The sequence below is a fragment of the Pleurodeles waltl genome, chromosome 6 (genome assembly GCF_031143425.1).
Source record: "Pleurodeles waltl isolate 20211129_DDA chromosome 6, aPleWal1.hap1.20221129, whole genome shotgun sequence".
In the NCBI taxonomy this organism is placed as follows: Eukaryota; Metazoa; Chordata; class Amphibia; order Caudata; family Salamandridae; genus Pleurodeles; species Pleurodeles waltl.
The window spans coordinates 819,435,292-819,456,715 of record NC_090445.1 but is presented as its reverse complement, the minus strand read 5'-3'; the positions used below and the strand labels follow the sequence as shown (position 1 = coordinate 819,456,715).

At 41.7% G+C, this 21,424-nt stretch overlaps 1 protein-coding gene across 3 annotated transcripts in view; it reads right to left on the bottom strand.

Moving 5' to 3' along the window:
• The window catches only part of COL17A1 (collagen type XVII alpha 1 chain), a 159,379-nt gene that overhangs the window by 75,870 nt on the left and 62,085 nt on the right, over window positions 1-21,424 (bottom strand). For all 3 annotated transcript variants that reach the window (XM_069239450.1, XM_069239451.1, XM_069239452.1), the window contains exons 16-25: window positions 19,958-19,999; window positions 15,132-15,347; window positions 13,836-14,078; window positions 12,873-12,911; window positions 12,078-12,104; window positions 7,737-7,763; window positions 6,676-6,738; window positions 2,126-2,230; window positions 1,287-1,349; window positions 937-972 (exon numbers count right to left, since the gene is read on the bottom strand). In XM_069239450.1, the coding sequence (XP_069095551.1) occupies window positions 937-972; window positions 1,287-1,349; window positions 2,126-2,230; window positions 6,676-6,738; window positions 7,737-7,763; window positions 12,078-12,104; window positions 12,873-12,911; window positions 13,836-14,078; window positions 15,132-15,347; window positions 19,958-19,999 (861 nt within the window). The remainder of the gene's footprint in view (window positions 1-936; window positions 973-1,286; window positions 1,350-2,125; window positions 2,231-6,675; window positions 6,739-7,736; window positions 7,764-12,077; window positions 12,105-12,872; window positions 12,912-13,835; window positions 14,079-15,131; window positions 15,348-19,957; window positions 20,000-21,424) is intronic.

The window sequence follows — 21,424 nt, the reverse complement described above, 5'->3', positions numbered from 1 at the left end:
GAATGCAGTCTAAATAGGTTGGTACTGAAAGATTGTGCTTCCCCAGATAGATGGAACGCCATACCATGGGTAAGGTATGTGAGTAGACGTTTTTCCAAATTAGGGTGAAGGAAGCTTTTTAATAATCCGGATAAGATTTTGAAGGCCAATTTGCTGTGGGTGTGTACTAATTACTTTAGGTGGACAATCCATAAAAGAAGAGACGAAGCTTGCTAAACCCAAAATAAGGGCCCATGCCATTTTACAGACCAATGCTTTTATGGAAACGTATCTTAGGTTCGTTTTAAATGTTTATCATTGTTTGTTATTGACACGTTTTAGATTTAAAATGGTTCATTGTTTATTGTGGATTGTTAACCCGACTCAGTCTATTAGCCAACCCGGCTCGTGCAGATGTCATGGCATCTCACCTGAAGACACTATGCACTTCATTATGTTTTATCATTTTTATAAAAATCACCTAGGCATGAATTAATCGTGCCTTTGTTAAGGTTGAGTTTTAAATGGGTGTGACAAACTTTGATGTATTTGCAGTTATTGCCCGATGTTTATGCCTGCATCTCTGTTCCTAGTATTTTTAGCTGCAGCTGTTGATCTAAGGGCATTTTGACCGTAAAATGTAGTAATGTACTTTCTTAATCGATTATAGCTGACGTGAAGTAGTGTATTGAATTTTAACCTCACATTGCTGTTTTAAACGTTTAATGCACCTTTTATTGTTGTGATTTTTTAAACTAAATAATGGAAATTGAAATTAATTGAATTGATATACTTCCAAATTAGTCCAACTTTGTTTATGAAATTAAAAAGTGATCAATATTTAAAACGTTTGAATTAATTTCATTTCACCTTCTGTCCTCCACTCTGACGCTTGAGGGAGATGTTTATATCAAAATGTGAGCTAGGCAGATGTAAGAATGGAAAACCATTACATACCTGGAAGACCTGGTGGGCCTGAGGCTCCCATTGTACCTGCAAAGAAAATGTGTGGAGACCGTTAGGTGACCTTAAAAGTTAGCTACCGAAAGATGTGGACACTGTGCTAGCTACAAGTTCACTTTGATCACGGTCAGGTCATTTAGTTCACAACATGCTCTTTACATGTTATCCTACTCCACATACGTAATAAGTGGCTTACACTGAGGCAATGAAGGGCATCCCCGCTGAGACAAGAATGTCCTATTCTTCAGTCTACCAGGTTTTGGTACCAGGACTATGACAAAGGATCTCAGACTATGAGGTCAGCAATCTAACCATGAGGATTGAGCTGTAAGAGTTCTACTCACCTTTAGGACCAATTGGACCTGGATTTCCCACAGATCCTGGCAGGCCAGGATCTCCGCCAACACCTTGCAATAGGAATAGGAATACAAAGTTAATACTTTTTTAACTAAAACTCTTTTTTTTGTACTTGAGTTTAGTATTTTGTTAACAATTATACAGTTGGGGCACTTCAGTGAAGCACCTGAAGTAAAGTTGTATGTAAGGGCCAGGGCCACGTGTCACAAACATCCACATTCTCACTCATAAGATTGCTCTTTTATACAGGAAATACAATCTTATTGTACAAGTTGACAAATCTCTACACAATACAGATAAAACTCTTCTTGGCTCTTCATGTTATAAGAGGTTACAAACAGGTGAAAGATATGTTTTGCTGATTGACTGATTGATATATGATGATTGAGGCAGAAATAGCTATCATGACATAAGTATGTATGTTGGACACCTTGTAGTTGCAGCTAACTATATTCTTCTTAATTCTGATTCCTTTTCTTTTGACCATTGGCAATTACAGGCTTAGCATGTACTATTTGCATGGCCGCTATGCATCTTGACCACTATACTCTCTTATAGTAAACTGGTACACTTCGCGGAAGGAGGCATAAACATGCTTCATTATAAATACACATATATATCTGCATTTATAGGAAGGGAAGCAAGTATCAGATGTAACACAAATACAATTAAGATAAGAATGTAAAGAAAGTTTTAGTTTTGCACAAATTCTGAAACCGAAGGAGACCCTTGTGTGCCAATTACTATGAACGTCCCCAGTCTAATATGTTGGTTTGTCCTCCCTACTAATGTCACAGAACGCTGAACAGGCAGCATGTTATCTTACCTTTGTCTCCTTTCTCTCCAAATCCTGGAGGCCCTGGTTCTCCACGAGGTCCAGTGGGACCTTCACGCCCCCTCTGTCCCATTTGTCCTTCAACACCAGGGTCACCTAAAAGCAAACAGATATGAATTTGCATTGCGTTCTACCAATAGCATAGGCCTCATAATTCATCCATCAGTGGTTTAATGCTGTAAATCAAACAATGAGATGCCAAAGCCCCGTATTTCATCATATTTCATCATGAGCTTCTTGTTTTCTTGTTTTCAAAATATCCTTGAAATGAAAGATTGTACCTCGATAGTTTTCCTAATGCAAACTGTCATTACCCTAGAAAGCTATGAATAACCACTGCACTGCATATTCATGTAAGGAAGGGGTATTAAGACGAGAGTGCGCTTACTCATTCTAGCATTCAAATAATACCTACTGCACAATTTAGCTTAATTCTAACACCCAGGAAGGGGCACCAAATTGACAAATACCAATCTTAAATAAAAATAAAATATCACAACGGCATACAAAGCAAAACCATTACTACCAAGATATGTTTAGTGTAAGTAGCACACACTTGGCTTTCGGTAGGCACTGAGGAGGTACTACATTCAGGCTAAGATGTGTTTCACTAGTTCTCACCAGTTACATGTTATTCTTTACAAAGTTTTTGTGTTTATCCTCAACGCAGATTCCATTACATCAATTGCTACTTGTTTACAGCAAAACACATCACAATGTAAGTGGAACTTAATATACTAAATCATTTAGATAGACTCAGTAGAAATGTACGTATTTCTTAATGCAAACGTTAATTGGTATCTCAGGCCCCAACTGAGGTGAAAGAGATAAAATAATGAAAATGCCAAATAAAATGCGTCAGACTCAAGCAGGGTCGGATTGGGATCAAAATTAAGCCCAGCCACAAACCGAAAAAGTATCTCACACATGCAGATAATGACTTTTCTTCTCCCTTTATTTCCTTTTCTGTTCCTCTCTTTTTGTCATTCTTCTCCAATCTGCACCTCTTACTTTTTTTTGTCTCCACACTGTGCCCCTGGCTCTTTCCATTTTGTTACACTCCTGCCATGTCTAACCCCCGTTGTCATTTTGTCCCAGGATGAATGTTTATCACAGTAATGCTATAGGAAAATACATTTGTTTTGAGTTGCAAAAGTTTTCTTTTTGCTCAGTTTGGGTGGTAGCCTTATTTATTATTTATTTTTTTCTCTCGATTGAAAAAGTGAGCCCCCTTGAAAAACAAGCATTTACAATGCATCGGGTCTCGCGTTTGCTCATGTTAGAGCTGATTGCGTTGTAAACTCCTAACCCGACTTTTCACCTATCGGGCAAAAGTGCATTTATGTACATAACCCGAAAAAGTGAAATCAAGTACGTAAAGCGCTCGACTTCTGCCAAGCGAGATCGGGCTTGTAAATTAGAGAAAAAAAATTCCACGAGCCCGATGGAAAAGAAGCGAGCCTCGCATGTTTTCTGTACTTGGTCGCTGCGCTGGAGGAGGGCTAGCCACCGGAAAAGGAATGCCATATGCGTGCCTTCGACTAATGAAAGCAAGCAGATTTTATTAGGGAAGCCCACAAACCAATAAAAAACACTGATGTGAAGTTGACAGGGCTCCGAGCTCTTTTATAAATACAAAAGAGTCTCGCTGCGAAACGCATGCGCGAGTGCATGCAACGCAGGCTCGACCCTAAAAAAGGCGGCCCACCAGCTGGCCTTTGCCCTAGGCCCCTTGGGCAGTGGCCGATTGCTCACCCTGCCAATCCGACTCTGGACTCAATGGTTCCTAATTGTATACGTGTCCATCTGCAGTACTGATTGATGAGGATTTAATAGGTGGACCGGAAGCATGGCAGCCTCTATATTCGCTTATTTTCTGTTTGACATAAAAATTTTAAATATTTTCCTATGGCAGCCCCTTTCTCAGCAACCTTAACAAGCCATTGAGCTAATACAAATTTCAAACCTGAACCTGAAATATCTTGTCAAATTGGAAGCAACTAAAAGTTTGTAGGTACTTTTCTCAACAAAGCAACCAGGGCCCTCCTTCTGAGTTTGACATTAATGGTCCCAGTAACTGACCCTGTCGCAGAGTTACAAATAGCGCGAATCACGGGGATTACCCGTGGGACGCTGAGGGTCCCATGAAATATCATGAAATTAGTGGGGAAATCAATAAATACCATTGGCACAATATTTTGGCATTTCTCCCTAAAGTTTCACACTGATTTTAGTAGCTGAAATCTCTGGGTGAAAATACAGGGGCCACTAACGTCTGATACCGGCTGCATGGGAAATGAGAGGCCAGTCTTCATGAGAGCATAAATTACTTGTTTTTGTGTCGTTTCAAACACAAAAAAGATTAATAGAAATGTGTTTCGAGAAAAGTGAACCCTGGTCTTACACGTTCAGAATAATTTTTAATCAGAAGCCTAATCTCCCATGCTCAGAATGTTTTATGCAACAAAAATGTAAGAACCAGATGGCACATAAATAACAACTTTAATATTGAGGATATCTAATAAACGTCAACCTGGATATGGACACCCTGTTGTAAATATTAAAAAATTTATAATACCCATTCGGTCCTGAGTATTTACTCACACAGATACCGTACTAGTAATAAAAACACACTTATGACATTGCCACCCTTCTGGAGCTCAGGTGTTGTAAATCATGTAAAATCCCTATTTATCAAAGTGTCTTCACTTCATAAGAATAAGACAAAAAGGCAGCTCTCAACTGGTGCTATAAACTGTTATCTTTGGCAGCAGTTCAGTTTTCAGGGTATCCATGAAGAACAGGGGAAACCTTGCCCAGACACGGAAAGGAATGACAGATTGATCACTCTTTCTCGATTCTGTGGGTGGTGGTGCATGGCCATTGGAGGATGGATTTGTCTGGTTAATTACGAATTATGAATGAGACTTTTCTATTCTAACTAGTTTTGTGATGCTTACAAATAGGGTGTAGGACCATTACCTTCAGAGACATCTCCTATTCCTATTTTTTTTATCATTTTGGGAACACCATGAACAAAATGGGTGCCTTGGTGTTCCGGAGTATTTTTAAACTAAGACCCGGGCAGGAAAAAATATCCTAAGGGCTCCCTGGAATATGGTCGAACCTATCCTGGCTTTTAGGGACCAGGATTAGACCTGATGATGAAGCATGACATCATTGGGGTGTGTGAGGGTCGACTTGATAACACAATGTGATGTCCTGAATATGGGTATAGCTTCAGTTTTTATTCACTGGTGATTCTCCATGAGCTCCTATACTTCTCACCTCTCCTACCGCCCGAGACTCCGGATTAGATTCTAGGAATCTTCAGTTCCTGTATTAGTAAAGTGTTTATTGGGTCCATGATGACACAACTAATGTAATGTAAAAATTCTAAACCTCCAAAAAGGGAAGACAATTCCACAGAAGGGTAATTCAAAATTTGGAAAACTCTCTTACTGGAAATAATGGTTGTTAATGGCATTTGGACCACCACCAAATGAAGAGGGTGGTGAAAACTCTGTGTGTTTAGGTCAGTTTACAGCTGCTCCGCTGAAAAATGTCAGATTGGAGATATTCTGACTATAAAACCACAACCAGTTATAGATTAGATAGAGTGCAGGCGGATGGAACAGACGTTCAATGCTGAGGGTTTTTCATACCCTTGAACAATCCAGTTGATAGCCATGGCCTGGCAGCGCAAGCACAGTTATGAACTTGGACAGGCCAATAATGGTCTTCCCACTCACTAATCGAGCAGCTTTAGTCACACAGACCATTTGCAACACATCCATAACATTTTAACATATTCTAGATGTGGCTGGGCGAATGGTTTCGCCGTCTGAAGCGCCTATGAACCACCCTTTCACCATGCAAAACAATGGAATCCCTATGAAAGGACAGCTGGAGCCTGCACAAATGTTCTTGAGAGCTAGACTTTGTTTTGTGCGCAGAACATGTTATGAATGTACAGGGTATATTTGACGTTTCTCTTGTTTCCTTTGTGTAGCTTCTGAGTGCGCTTGTCTCATATTGCATTTGAGCCTCAGCACACGCATACTTCTATATCTACAGGTTAAAAATTATTGACTTGCTGAGGATATATTCAAGTGCTATCAAATGTCAAAATATGTAGATGAACGTCTAAAGAGGCTGGATGAAGCCAGCTGCACATCCATCAAACTGAGCACCTATCAGTGAACGATCTATTGATTTCTTCTACTTGTGTAATTACATGTGTTTACTTGCTGGACTAGCACACCTATGCCCATGTAATGCAACTGATGAATATAATTCCCACTCTCGTGTACTGCTTGGACAGAGTACTCTACAGAGGCATGCTCGGGGCCCTTAATACCCTTTCAGTGGATCACACCTACTAGTACTGTGGCATTGTTCACACAGAAGTGATAACAAAAAGATTATCTCTTTTTACAGTCCTCAAACATATGGCCGACCTTGGCTAATGCCAACAACAATCAAAAAACAAGTGAAGTTAAAATAGCTTGCAAACACTGCTGGGTAAGTCTCGTCCTTACCAGCGCTGCCTTTCTGTCCCTTTGGTCCTTCCGGTCCGGTGTGGCCTATTAGACCTGGAGGCCCTGAAATGACAAAACAAAAAATGTGTGTAGATACTTGGCTGTTTAATGAATTGCTACAAGGGGCAGGTTTTTGTGATGGAACTAGTGTACAAACCCGATTTTCCACCCAAACAAGTACTGCTCAATTTCTACAGGATTCTGATAAACATTTGCTGCTTCGAAAAGGAGAACAAAATGCAGAATAATCACTTTATCCTTCATTCTGGTCTGTGAAATTCAGAACGAAGAGATTATTCCACACTGCGAAAAAACTCCACTCTGCAGTATGGCTATGTCCTCTGGTGGTGTTTCCTTCCTTTGTTACCGCCGCCCTTGGATTAACGGCCTAAAAGTCTGTCATATCAGAGGTACCCTGGCTGGAATATCAGGCAGCCGTAAGAGTTATGTGTGTGATAAGATAGAGCCACACAGATACATCAGTAAAATGTGTCAGGTTCACAGGAGAGAGTGAAAGTGCATGTTATGTGCGAGCTAAGTGTACAGAACTCACTCACACTCAACTCAAAAAGTGGGCGCACACAGAGCAGCATCCAAGGAGTTTCCCCGGGAGGCTGAAGCACATGATGTTCTATGTCCACAGAGGAGCAAATTCTGCAGCATCTTTGAGGATTCACAAGGAAGCACTAAGTTTGCACCTCTTTTCTGGTAATAAATAACTTCCTCTTTCAAAATTAAGTCAGAAATATTACAGGAGCAATTGTGAGAAAACAAATGTGGATTTTAAAATAAAGCACAAAGGCCCACTCTGAAGGTGAAAGGATACGGGGTACGCAGTAGTTAGAGGACAGCACATACAACTCGTTTTCAATGTATGCGCCTTTCTCAGTCTCTCTGGTGCTCAGGCTGGTAAAGTGGCATCGCCTGGTGACATTTGCATTCGGATTCAGTACAAATAATAACTTGTCTTTCATAAAACACTTCATCCCGGCTGCGTGCGGTAAAAACGCAAGCCTTTATCATCTTATTTAATGGTTGGTGGGATGCACATATCTACGTACCTGGAGCACCAGGAAGTCCTCGGTCACCTGTATAAAAAACATAAGTAACATTTGTCAGCCACTCACATGTCATGGTATTTACTCAAGATAGGAAGATAGTTGCTTAGTACTACTGAGGCCGAGTGTCTCCAGGTATATTCCAGAAAGCCATGCATACAGTGACGGTTAGTTACACTATCCAGGCCCTGATCATGAGCTAGAGGGATTGCTGGTGTCTCCGCATCAACTGCATGGACACTGAATTACCATGCAGAATTTGTAAATGTAGTTCGTATTCTGAGGTTCTTACCTCTTCCATCTACTATCTGCCCTGAGCAATTGATAAATTTGAGCACTGGCTTTACTGCCGGGCCGGGGTGCATAGAGGACGACTGGGAAAAACAGCGGACGGATACGCAAGAATGTTTTTTGGGTTGAGGTGGTGGGTATGGTTTCTGCTGACCAAAGCTTCATGAGATTTTACCAGTTGGAATGGTTGGTCAGTAAATTCATATGCGGTGAACAGGTGGAGTCGCATCCTTCCCAGGGATACCACTCCGCCTGACTCATCCTCAGACGCCAAGTGTAGTTGCATTTTTGGTGCAGCTCCTACCAAGTTCCACTGTGCACTTAAGAGAATGTTTGTGTTGCAGGAGGAGCCACCCAGATATGAGCTGCTCTACAAAGAACCGTGTGCAATAACGAATTCTGCAGAGTGTAGATCACAGAAACCAGGAAGTGATGTAGAGTTGAGAAACATGTAGGTGGGACAGTACTAGAGAGAATATCGTGTAGTTGGTTTTACCAAGCTTACATTGCGCATCGACACACAGACATTACTCCAGCCACATTCAAATTCAAATTAATTTTGTTTTTCAATTTATTAAAACCAAAAAACTTTGGGGGAATCTTTTAAAGTCAGTCCTTTAAAAGAAAAAAGAAAATAAAGTTGCCTTACTCCGGACCCGGGCTACTTTACATAAAATAGAAGTGATATTAATCACGAGTCCAAAGTATTTTATGTTGTTACTAAAACTCCTCTTTGAGAAATTCCTTCCAATTTCTGAGTCCCATCTCCTCAAGGGGATTAATCAAAGTCAGCCCTCTGGATTCCTTCAGGACACTTGTTAGGCACAACACACGAAAAAACTAGATCCATTTCTAATCATGGACATTTTAACTATTTTTGTCTCTTCTCTAAAAAACCGTAGCAGTTCTCATACCTGTGAAAGTAGCAGGACTTAAAACATTACTAGAAAAAACGTACTCAGACTGCATTTCTCCTAATAATTTCGCCCAAGCTCTCTCATATTAAATTTATCTAAGACCCCCAGCAGGCTGGTTTTTGTTGTGGCCATAATGTTGAACTTGTGGCGTCTCTTCACAGATTGATGCATGCCAGAGGCTCAGGGGTCCTGAGACTCTTGTACCTTGATGCAGCCTTCGACACATCAATCTAGCATCCTGGTCAGCTGGCTGTCAGAGCGTGGAATCAAAGGAACTTCCTTAACCTAGATGACAAACTTCATGCCGAAGTGCTAGCAAGGTATCTCTCTTCTTCCACGTTCATCTCAGCCGAGGAAAATTGAATACAGAGTTCCCCAAAGTTCCTAACTCCTCTGAGGTTTAACATATCTATGCTTCCTTTCAACCATCTTCTACTTCACCATGTGTGCTATTTTTTGTTTATGCCAAAGACAATCAATTAGCCTTCGGAGTGTCCCTTCTTCCCGGTTTCCTCAATAATTCTACCTTCACTTTAGAGCATATTCTATCTGCAATGGAACAGTAGATGTCAACTAACTACCTTAAGTTAAAAACAGAACTCATGCTGAGCACCCCAAAGATCCAGATTGAGGATCTTCATTGGCCATCTGACACAAGCCCTCCTCCATCCCCCTTATACACTGTTCATAAAGTGGGCATTCACAACTCCAACCCAGGATTGGCAACTCATGCCACCTTTGTCACTTAATTTTGTTTGTTTTTCATTGAAAGTTGCTTTGGACGATCTCCCCATACTTTTGAGAAATGTCTGAGAATACCAGGCGTTAACGTCCTGATCCAGTCTAGAGGTGACTGCAGAAATGCTATTCTTGCTGCCTCTAAATATCTCATCTCTCGAGCTACAACTAATTGAGACTGCAGTAGCTTGTTTTACTGAGCTCAAAAAATTGTCGCCTTTATGCCAGCTCTCAAAAAGCTTAATTGAGTCCCTGTCCACAAAAACATATTAAAGCTCTGACTGTAGTTCATAGGGCAATCTATTCTCACACTTTGAAGTTCATTGCTAACACAGTTAGAAGTGCTACAAGTCCACCAGACACCAAGGCTTGGAGCATAAATGCCTATAACAAGCCTCCAAACCTCATACTTTGAATTTTGGTGATTGAGTTTTTCTATTGCTGTGGAAAAAATCTGGCATGGCTCTCTCTCTCGCTCTCTCTGCAGTTAACCCTCCTTGCATCTTTTCAGAAAACCTCTATAAACGTCCTTATTCTAGTACTAATCTACATTCTTTTCACACTCAGTTGAGGTTAGCATCAAGAATCTTTTTGGTGAACCTCACACTCTACAAATAACCTAACTTTTCTTAACTAAAATACTTGAGAACTTTCTCCATACATCTCAAGAATTCATCAAAGAAATGGATCCCCTCTACAGAGACAAAGCGCAATGGTGGTGCAACACGAATTAACTCCATATTTAATAAACAGTGGCCTCACTAATGCCCTCTGTCTGGAATACAGTAGGACAACAGCATAGTACATGTGAACAAGTATCTTTATCAGTTTTACATTTCCCGTACTCTGTTATTGTTGTATTAATTTTTATCCCATGTTAGAACTCTCCCAGCGTGACTTCAAAAAATGGTTCCTAAATTAATCTTACTTTTAGAGCTGAGTAGCGGGAAGGCTACATATCTTTGTTACTTTTTTATCTGGCAACGCGGCTAAGACCTTAACACTTGTGTGGCATGTCTTCATTGTGCAAAATTAAAACAAATATGATTAAGAGAAATAGTTTTCTTCTGAGACCTCGCCGCTGCGTTAAAATCCACTTGGCAACGGTTCCATGCTACTTTTACTGCTAGTGTGTAAGTAGCTCACCTCAGGAAGGCCAATCGAGAGTGACTGGAAGAATGTGATGTGGAGTTCAGTTCTACCACCAACGACGACTTTAATGTTCCTTTTGCTGTTGCCCTCACGCATTGCAGAAGCTTCAGACCAATGGCCGCCAGGGTGTAAGACTCCTGGGTGAGTTGAAACTCCAACCTTGCTTGTGCTTGCTTTGTGGTGTTGGGTAATCCAAACTCCTACACACGCTGCACTGTGATCAGTCAAGCCACTGTCATAGCCTTCTGAAAAAAGCTTCACTGCCTTATGATATAGTTGGTAGCCAACTTGGACTGAACATTTAAAATGTCTTAAAGAGAGGGACCCGGTATCTTTTTAGCTAATTTAATAACAACATTCAAGAGACGAATAGCGTGCTTTCAGGGCAGAAAGATGATTATAGCGTCCCCTATCAACTACCTGTGCCACGGGTGACCGCGGGCCTTGCTTTGTAAAGATATGGCCAACACCCATAACTGTTGTTTTTTCTGTGTTTAATTCCAGTTTATTGCTCTTATAAAAAATCCGAAGCTTCTCTCTGGAGTCCCACTCTCGTCCTATTGAAATAGATAATGCATTAGTGCATTGCAATATTTCCAAGTCCCTCCGATTGAGGTGGGTGTGTATTTTCTTTGTGCAGGACATGTCCTACGTATGCCACATGTGTGTTTGAAAAGCCTGAGGCCTAAGTCTAAGATTGCATACCTGGTGTTGCGAATCAGCAGAGTTGAGGGGATCAGGTAAAAAGGGTCTAGATCTGAGGCAGCAGTGGGATCATAATGACTAAAGATAGCACTCAATAACAAACTATTTATTTGGAGGCCCCTTCCCCTACCCAAGTGAGATCAGAAGCATCTGGGGATATTTCCTTCTATACCCGAAAGCAAAAGGGCCAAAGGTGATCCTACATAAACATGTTTTCTAACTGGGGCTAAGTGCCCTGATCCTGTTACCCTGTTGTGATGCTACCCTTGCCTGCCACACACACACACACGGTTAGCCATGAGTCCTCGCCAGTGTAAAATCTGCATCTGGAGCCAAGAGTGATTGGTTATATGTAAGTTTTTAGACAGTGCAAAGTAGGCATTTGATGTAATGACTTTTCCCAATGTCTTAGCCAAACATTAGAGGCTCTGCTACACACAGCTGGTTAAGCTCCAAAAAATGAGACAATAGCATGCAATGTACCATGCCTAGCCACAAAGACACAATCAGAACGTGGAGAGAACTTGAAAGGTAAACTCACCTTTAGCTCCTTCCATACCCATATCACCTAAACCAAGAACAGAAAAAAGCTAGTGAGATATTGCTCCTCGCTTTATGTTGTATTTGCTTCATGTTTGCATTTGATGTGGTCATGCTTGGACTATTGAAATTTATTGTATGTTGGCTTTTCTGCAACACTGCTGAGCAGGCTAGAGCTGACATAAAATAGTCCGGCCAGAGTTCTGCTGGGTTATTCTTCACTGTTACACTACTGAGGTCATCTCAAGTCACTTTACTGGCTTCAACATACAATGTTTAAGGCTTTTTCTATTTTTCACAAAGATCTTTCAGGTAAAGGACCCTCAGACATTAGATCTCCCCTCCGCCTTATCGCCCATTTCATACTCCCAGCATGCTACAGGACAGCTGATTGCGATCCCACTAATGAAAAAGGCCAATTTGGGTGGGTGATCCTTTTTTACTGCATCCCTAAGCTTTGAAATGAGCTTGCATTGCATATTAGATCCCAGCCCAATTATTTTTTATTCAGGAAAAAGATTAAGACCTTGCTATTCCTGTAATTGGCCTTCCCGGCTCCCGTGCAGTAAGCACGAAGATGCCCTATTTTGGGTAGTTGTTGCACTAAATTATTTTTTTTATTCATTCATTCATTAGCATTGTGTTGTCTGTCCTTGTACTCTTCAATAAGTGCCCATGAACTATTTTGTGTGCTTAGCAATCTTTCCATCCATATGAGTATGATGTTGTTATTTAGGCGCTCATAGGAACACACCATGAAATATACATTAGTAGTATAAAAATGGAATTTGCTTACCTTTTGGCCCAGGTAAACCTCTCTCACCCATGAAAGTGGCTGGAAGGTAAAGTAAAAGGAGACATCAATGCCCACTTTAAGTAAGTTTCTCAGCCCTCCAAGATGGGAGGTAGTACAGTACGAGTGCGTCTCAAGGTCAAATCCTGCTGATCCTCTTATTACTTGGAGATATGCAACAGCAGCAAGAAAACAATGTACCAGATATAGGCTATCCAATCCTTAATAATCTGAATCTCATATGATTTGATTGACATTTTATGATGGTAACTATTCATGTTCAAGTGATGAGAACCTAACATGCAAACTAGACTCTTGACTCACAAAATACAGATGAACTGAAAAATTCTCATTCTAACATTAATAGTTTACATACATTGTAATGAAAACACCTGCTTCAAGCTTAGTTGTTGTGTGTGTCACTATTCTTTGGCTAGGAGTTCTAGGAGTTAACATGCTCTACGTTCCCACTTCTGCCCATCTTAAATATGTCACTTATCAAAGGCTAACCCTTAGAGTGTGATTTCAAGCCATCATATCATGAACCTGAAGGTGCACACATCTGAGCTATCCTGTCACAGGCACACATCGGGCTATAGTGGACCTGGTCCTTACCCAGTGCTTAATTTGTAAATAAAAACGTGCCAGTGCCCAAAGCCCTCCTCTTAAAGACGCGGCTGCTGCAATTAAATGTGTAAACAGGGAATACTGAGGGAGCCTAATCCTGAAGCCACCTCGGGCCTCTTTAATCTATTAAAAGCCATTTCCTGCCCCTTCAGCTCACCCTTGCAGCTTTCTGCTTTCTCCCCGTGTGTCGCTTTTTCGATTTCTCTTCCTCCTTCTTTCCCATGTGTGTCTTTTGCTCACAGTAAATGCTTGAAGCAGAAAAATAAGCGCCGGCCCTCAAAAATAAGTGGTGGTGCCCCGCACCAGAAACAACAAGCACAAATTAAGCACTGTCCTTACCTCGCTCTCTGTCGGACATCATTTTGCTCTTCATGTACTGCCACATCCTGTCCTGCATCTGCTCGTCAAACTCTCCACCCAAGGCTGAGTTTTGCAGCGTGTTCGATATTGTATCAGAGGACAGGATTGTTTCTGAGCCTCGACTCGAAGACACACTGCCAAGCGCTGTTTGTCTGCTGGCGCTACTTCGTGACGCGCCTTCCAATGTAGCCACGCGCGACTTCAGGTCCTTCACATCCTCCGCTGTAAGAGACACAATGAGAACGTTCTTATGTGGGGCATGCACGAGCACATTGTCCTAATATATATTTTTGTCAAAATAAGATTTAGAATTCAGAGAGGTTCTTAGTCCCTCAGTTCAATAGACATCTATTTCCTGTGGACTGAGTGGTAGTGCAGCCTTTTGCTGCACTTGAAGGAACTTTGTGGACAGTTGAAATCTACTCAACAATTTAACTTTTTTGAATTTAATAATTATGTTTCATTTACATATGTATATTTATTTACATATGAATATACAAAAGAATTATATGTTAGTTCAAGTGTTTCTGACATGCCAATAAATGCTGGGTTTCCCTTCTCCTGATTTACTCTCACCATCTCTGCAATACATGGTCATAAAATTTCAGGAGTTTTTCTAAACTTTAACAAGCCTCCCTAACTTCGGAGATCAGCATCTGTGAAATATCTTCCGATATTGCAAGTTTACTGCAGCGCATAGATTAATAAATAAAGCAAAACGAATCAATTTTCTTCAGATATTCTTTGAGCATCCGCTTAGCCCTCTAGCACACACTTCAGTCAATATAACCCATTATTCTTAGAAATAAGGTGTCCAGACCGGACAAATGTGCATCATTCTCACTCCTTGGCACACACACACAAGAACACATTTTACAGTGGGGCAGAAAGGTGTGTGCAAGGCAATTTGTGCACATTTAACACATTTTGTGCTTTGGCATTTTATTTTTGTGAATTGCAAAGTTTACCTTATCTTTCAGACGCAGCCTATTCAGTAAATAGTTACAGTCAGGCATCCAGCTTTCAGGGCTGTTAGCGCAACGTGGTTACTTGTCACAAGGGTTGTCCCAAGGGTTTACTGAACCCTCGTGTCACTGATTCTGTCACTGGACCCAGAAAATCTGGTAAAGAGCCCGTCCTGCCTATATGGTCCCTACCATGTGAAACATAACACCACACAGCATTAGGCCAGCGGATTAACAAAAATATACCTAGGTGGGACTGTGACTTGTGACACAAATCATAATATCTGTATGGTAGTTGTATGTCACTCACCTAAGGAAAGGAGTCCCAGCAGCAATCCCAGCAGCATTAACCCCAACAGCAAACCCAGGAGCCACATCCACCAGGGGCAGCAGGTGCCACCGCCGCACCCAGCACCACAGCCACCGCCACTGTTACTTCCTTTGCCTCCGCCCCCTCCTCCGCCCCCTCCTCCGGCCCATCCTCCTGACGCTGCTTCTGTTTTCGAGCTGTCTGCTGGTCTTATCTCTGAAGAGGAAAGAAGAACAGTGAAGAAAGTTTGTTAGGTGCCCACATTCTTGTGTTGTGCTAAGGCCACTAACTGAGTCTGAATGGAAGGGAATCACTGTCACTGACAATCAGTCTGAGACCATCCTGCTGAAATGTAATGTTGACTACAGAACCAATACTCTAAGTGTTGGAGATTATATATATATATATATATATATATATATATATATATATATATATATATATATATATATATATATACATACACACACATAAATATCTAATATCTATAATATATAATGAACTACAGCTAAACATTACTACACAGAAATAATAAAGTACGTTATTACTGATAATTATTCATTCACAGTGATATAATAAAATATACATATATATGTATATAAATGTATTCCAGTCGCTTTTTGTTTAAGATTACAAATGAAATGATGAGCCACTTCCAGGCATGAGAAAGACCCAATCTGACTGAAACGTGTTGTTGCTAGTTCTTGTTCACAGTAAGCACTGACGCATACTAACACGCCTCGAGGGCTCATCATTATGTTTTTGGTCTTAAGCAAAATAAAGATTGGTGGATTCATATATTGTGGATTCAGGGAAGCACCTAAGAGCTCTCACTCCTCCAGCATATAGATCTGATGTAAATACATCTATTTGTAAAGTACATAATAATAATAAAACATACATACATTTACAATGTTATTATTTTCCACAAGTCGGGAAAGTGAGAGGAAAATACCGCTAATACGTCCTCCCAGTTCATCACAACACGACAGGGTAAGGTGGAACATTAAATAGTAATACGTGTGCTCACATGACTTTTTGAGCAGAAACCTCTCCCCCTATCTGGGCATGCCTCATCATCGGGACATGGGGAGGACACGACGATGAAGCACACCTTACTGTGTTGTGGAACTTTTAGGAAGCCCAGAGGCTGTGCAAATGGCAGGTGTTGCACTACAGAAGAACCACATCACATAAAACAAAATCTGACGGGTGTGACAGCTCAATGGGCTAACGCACCTACAATGTTTGGCCCCTTGGTTATCGATTCGAATGTCAGAAGCCTTTCTTAATCTTCATGTCAATAAAATTAGTACCATTGAGATGGGTAATAATAAACATTTGTTGCATAGCACCAAGAAACCTCGTAAGGTAAATGTGTGCTTTATAAAAACGCTTTTTATACAGTGATATGGATTATTGCACTAAATTCTTCTGACTGACTATACATCCAAAAATTCAGTTCAAGAATGTAGGAATGTCGACCTACGCCTATATCGACTACCAACAAATGGTCAAGATAAGCACTTAAAGGGAACCGTTTATTTGCCATTCTTAAATCCACCTTTACTGAATTTAACAGTACATGGGTCGTTGATATGGTGGAGCGGCTGCAACTGCACCTTGTTAAAAACACACCTTGATATTTTCGTGCATCCCTTCTTGACTAATTCACTTGAATTTGGAAAATGAAACCAGATTTTCTATGTAAATACTACGATTTACTGTTTTGTACCATGGATGGATGTCATCAGGTTTTTATCTGTAAGGTACTCTACACTTCTGGTCTGAAGACGGGTCGCCTTTCAAAAGTCTCCTTAGTGTTCTGTGGCTTTTCACTTTAAAAATGCACTGATGTATAGCGGGTTTTCTGGACAGCACGACCCATATAGTTCTGGCCCTATACAATCGAGGTTAAAACTTGTACCGACGGATCATTCATCTATGTCTGTGATGAAGCGATCCCACAGGAAGAGCCCAACCTGTGACGAAACTATTGATCTTTCCCTGTAGTTTCTTGACAGTAAAGATGTTCCCTTCATGCTTTTAATTCCCTTCCTCGAGCACTGTGTGGGGGTACTTAGCGCAGTATAAAAACGAAAGCTAAAAACAACAAAATAAAGTAAAAACTTAACTTCTGCAGACACAGATACACAAATTCATCTGTCTCTTTGGAAGTCATCCCAATGTAGTTAAGTGATGGTGGAAGTTTTCCATAAAATCTTTTCTGGTCAAATAAACTGGATCAAAAATAGGAGTGATCATGGAAACGTTTGCTGTGCTTGGTAGTTCTATGTATCTCGAGACATTTAGGGCCTCATTTACGAGGCGCTGGCAGCACACCGCGCCACCGGAGTGTCATTTTTTTTTACATTCCAGTGCCGCAGTGCCTGGCCCATATTTGCAAGGCCACACAAAGCCACCTTGCGTGGCTTTTCCTAGCCTGGTAAATATGGACCCCTTTCACGCATAACACTGTGGGAAAAGGGTGTTTGTTCCATGGGTGTTGCTGTGGGTATTACCACCACTGTGGGAAAAGGGTGTTTGTTCCATGAGTGTTGCTGTGGGTATTACCACGCAACACCCATGAATCTGTTGGAATCTGATGCATTCCCAGATTTACAAGTCTGGGAATGTGTCAGATTCCTACTCAACCTCAGGGATGGCACAACATTATTTCTCCCCGTTTTTCAATGCAGCACACTTAGAAAGAGGGAAACACCATCAATAATTGTTTATGTAAGGTGTCCCTTCCTGCACATAAAGAATCATCCCTGCAATACCAGCACCCTTGCACCATGATGCAAGGATACCTGAGTTGGAGCTAGGCAGCAGTTTCTGTTCCCGCGCACGGGACAAGGACAGGAATGCACCGCATCTTGCAGATACAGCGCATTCCGGCCCCTTTGTTTTGATACAGAGGGGCACAGCAAAAAGGCTTACCGCGCCTCCCTGTGCCAAAACCTAGTAAATGAGGCCCTTAGTTTGGTAGAAACATTTCTTCTCTGACTTGGAGACGGGCATAGTCCCTGCTTTATAAGGAACATACAGCAAAAGTTCAGCACTCTTTATCATTCTATAGCCGCGTTGTAGCGCTTCAATACTAAGAGTTATCATTTCCAAGACAACCAGAGTTAACTGAGAAATCAAATTCAGGGGCACTCATTTTATCAACGATTAAATAAAGGTTTGGGAAATTATGGCATAATTTAAACTCAGACCTGTTGTTTCTGCATCCCTCTGCAGCATGTGCTCAACAGTCTGAGCTATCTAACTGAAGCGCGAAAGAGTAAGGCCGTTCTGGCGCATTGTCCATAGTGAAGCTACCTCTGCAGCCAGTGCTAAAGGCAATTTTGAATGACATTTGACAAACTTTTTGGCATTTGAAGGAGTGCCATCCCATGTCTTTCGGCCCCTATAACTACACAAGAAGTGTCATTGCACAATCTTTGATCCAGATATATCACTGGAAATGAATAAAAAACTACTTTAGGTATCAAAATAATAACTTAAAAGATACATACAGCACATGTGAATCAATCTCACAATAGCAGTTAAACGTCGGAGCAGTCACAGGGGAGAACCCCATTTGCAGCTCTTGGTGACACACATTCCTAGCACCTGTGATCGGCTGCTGTGGCACACAATCAGTGACTTGCAAATTCTTGCTGATTCCTGCGTGGGTAGCTGTGCACCAAGCACCTGCATGTCAGCACCCCTGGGTGCTAACCATTCACAGGGCTGTCAAAGTCTTCATGAGGGGGCAACCCAACATCTCTCTACCACTGCTGTTCGCTACAGTACAACCGATTAAGTCAGTCATTCGGTTCCACCCAATTGCAAGTAAACTAAAAATGCACTTTCCTAAATATTCCTTATTTTACCCTCTATTGCAAAATATGCAGAAAGTCCTAAAAAGCAGGGGCGACTCCTTCCTATGGCAAAGGAGCGTCGCTTACCTGGCCAAGAGCAGGAGATTAAAAATGAAACAATAGTTCCACCATCTTTTCATTTTTCATCTGCTGGCTCAGCCAGCAGTACAGGGCAGGGCAGAGCTGGGCAACGGGAGGTGGGGAGAGTACACTCAGTGCGGATGTGTGTTTATCCAGCCTTCTGAGGCCAGCCAAACACACATGCTCACTTAGGTTTCTCCAACCCGGCTGTATACACAGCTGTGCTGGAGAAACAACACAGATCCCAGGCTTGTGTCTGGCACTCCGAGCCACTCAGACCATTGCTGACGCTGCTTACATGCTATGCTTAGCATGTAAGCGGTGCCAGGATTGCTGGGGAGCCTGTGCATTTACTGGGACACCACATAGAGGGAAGAGGAGGGTAGGCGGCAGGAGACAGAGACAGCAGTAAGGTAAGTCCACCCCTTCGTCTCCCCCCCTTCCCATTGCCCCTTCCCTTGAGATTTGCAGCAGCCGCTGCAGCTAACAGCTGAGTCCAAGTTTACGTTACAGGTTGTTTCTAAGCGCATAAAGGCTACTCAAACACAGTGATGTAGTACACGATGAGCAATGCCTATGCCACAGAAGCCAAATGGCACTCATTTGATCTGGTAAAACCTCAGGCCACGCGCTGGTAATTCCCGCTTACTGGAAAAAGCAAAAGACGCACATTCTCGCTATAAGGGGAATCAGAGCCTGGTCACTGGTGGAACCTTCAAAACTAAATATGGAAGGTACCAAGATCACGTTAGCACTCTGAGCCACTAATGGTGCTAGGCAAACGACTGTAGACTAACACAACATACCATACCATACAGTAACATGATATCACGTAATGTAATGTAACAAAGGACAGGCTTTGGTGCCACTCACCTGCATAGGTTGCTTTATCTTTCGTAGACACTGTTGTAAACCCTGGTGTTAAACAAAAAGAAGTTAATTTTTTAAGGTACGTTCAACTTGCTTAAAATAAGCTGGAGAACCAAAAAACATATCCTTAAATGAATGAGTGAGTTCATGAAGTTAAAGAGAGGAGAATCTTATGAGATTCTGCATGTGAAAACAGTGAACAGTGGGCCCTGATGTGCAAAGCTTTTTATGGGTTGCAAACCTTCACTAAATCAGAGGGTTAAACTTTTACAATGCAACAAACTTTTTTCCGAATAGGAAAGTGGGATTAGAAATTGTTGCTTTGGGTGTCTCTTCCAAATACCGAGTTGGAACCCTATGTATCAATGGTTTGCAACCTTAATTCTGATTTCAGCCACTGATAAGTTACAAACTCCGAAGTGGGGCAGGGTAACTGGTTCGCAAAGGGGAAGGGACCCTTTTTGGGCATCTTTTGCTTTGGGAACCAACGTGGCAGCTTTAGGAGGAGCAGGCAGTGGTCCAGAGGACCAATGAAGCTTTTCAAAATTGAAAACATGTTTTTTTAAATCATACCTATATCATTTAAAGGAATCATCCTGCTTTAACAAATAAAAAAACGTTTTCAACTTTGAAATACAATCATAGAGATGATGGTCTGCTTCACCTTGCAGGCCACTGTCCCTGTGATATTAGCCAAAACAGGGGGTAGCACATTGTGGCCGGCCTAATTAATATTCATTAGGCAGGTTGTTCTGCTGACCACCTCTGGATCCTTTTTTTGCGACCACTTTTGTGATCAGTGTCTTGGTGCATCTGGCCCTTGAAGAGGAAAATTCATATACTATGATAATTCGTGACTTGCCAGTTGGGACACTGTTGAATTCCCTTGTACACTGCAGACTTGAAAGGGGGGTTGAGGGTTGAATTTGCCTGTCCAACCCAAGGCGCTGGTGCACTGTGAAAGCTTTGTAGCCTGGGCTCAGCTGTCTAAGGGCCCCAGTCATCACCTGTGCAAATACATGCACAAGAGCGGCAGAAGGATGGATGTTGTTGGCAAGTGCATGACAAGCCAAGGTTGCAAATCTCTCCTGCTTGGGGGACAACATAATCATATGGCTAAGGTAAGGTGGTTGCCCAGTCACGTTTAAACTAATGCCAGCTCCTCTGCATGAAACAGGACATGACATAAAGGGGAGCAGAGGGTGGTTGGGCGCATGGGCAATTGTGCATTCATGGAATAATGTGGAATCTTTTCTGATTATGATTGCTACATTGATTGTTGGGGGGGCAAAGTAGACATTTAGCTGGCTATGGTGTTTTACATGCTGCCTCATTGTGAAAACTGGACGTGCTAATATGCTTTATATAATGGGGCCAGGTGGTAATGGCCTGCATGTTAAACTTTACACAGTGGGTCAATACTTAACTGGCTATGGTGTTTTATATGTTGGGGCACTATAGAAACTGGTT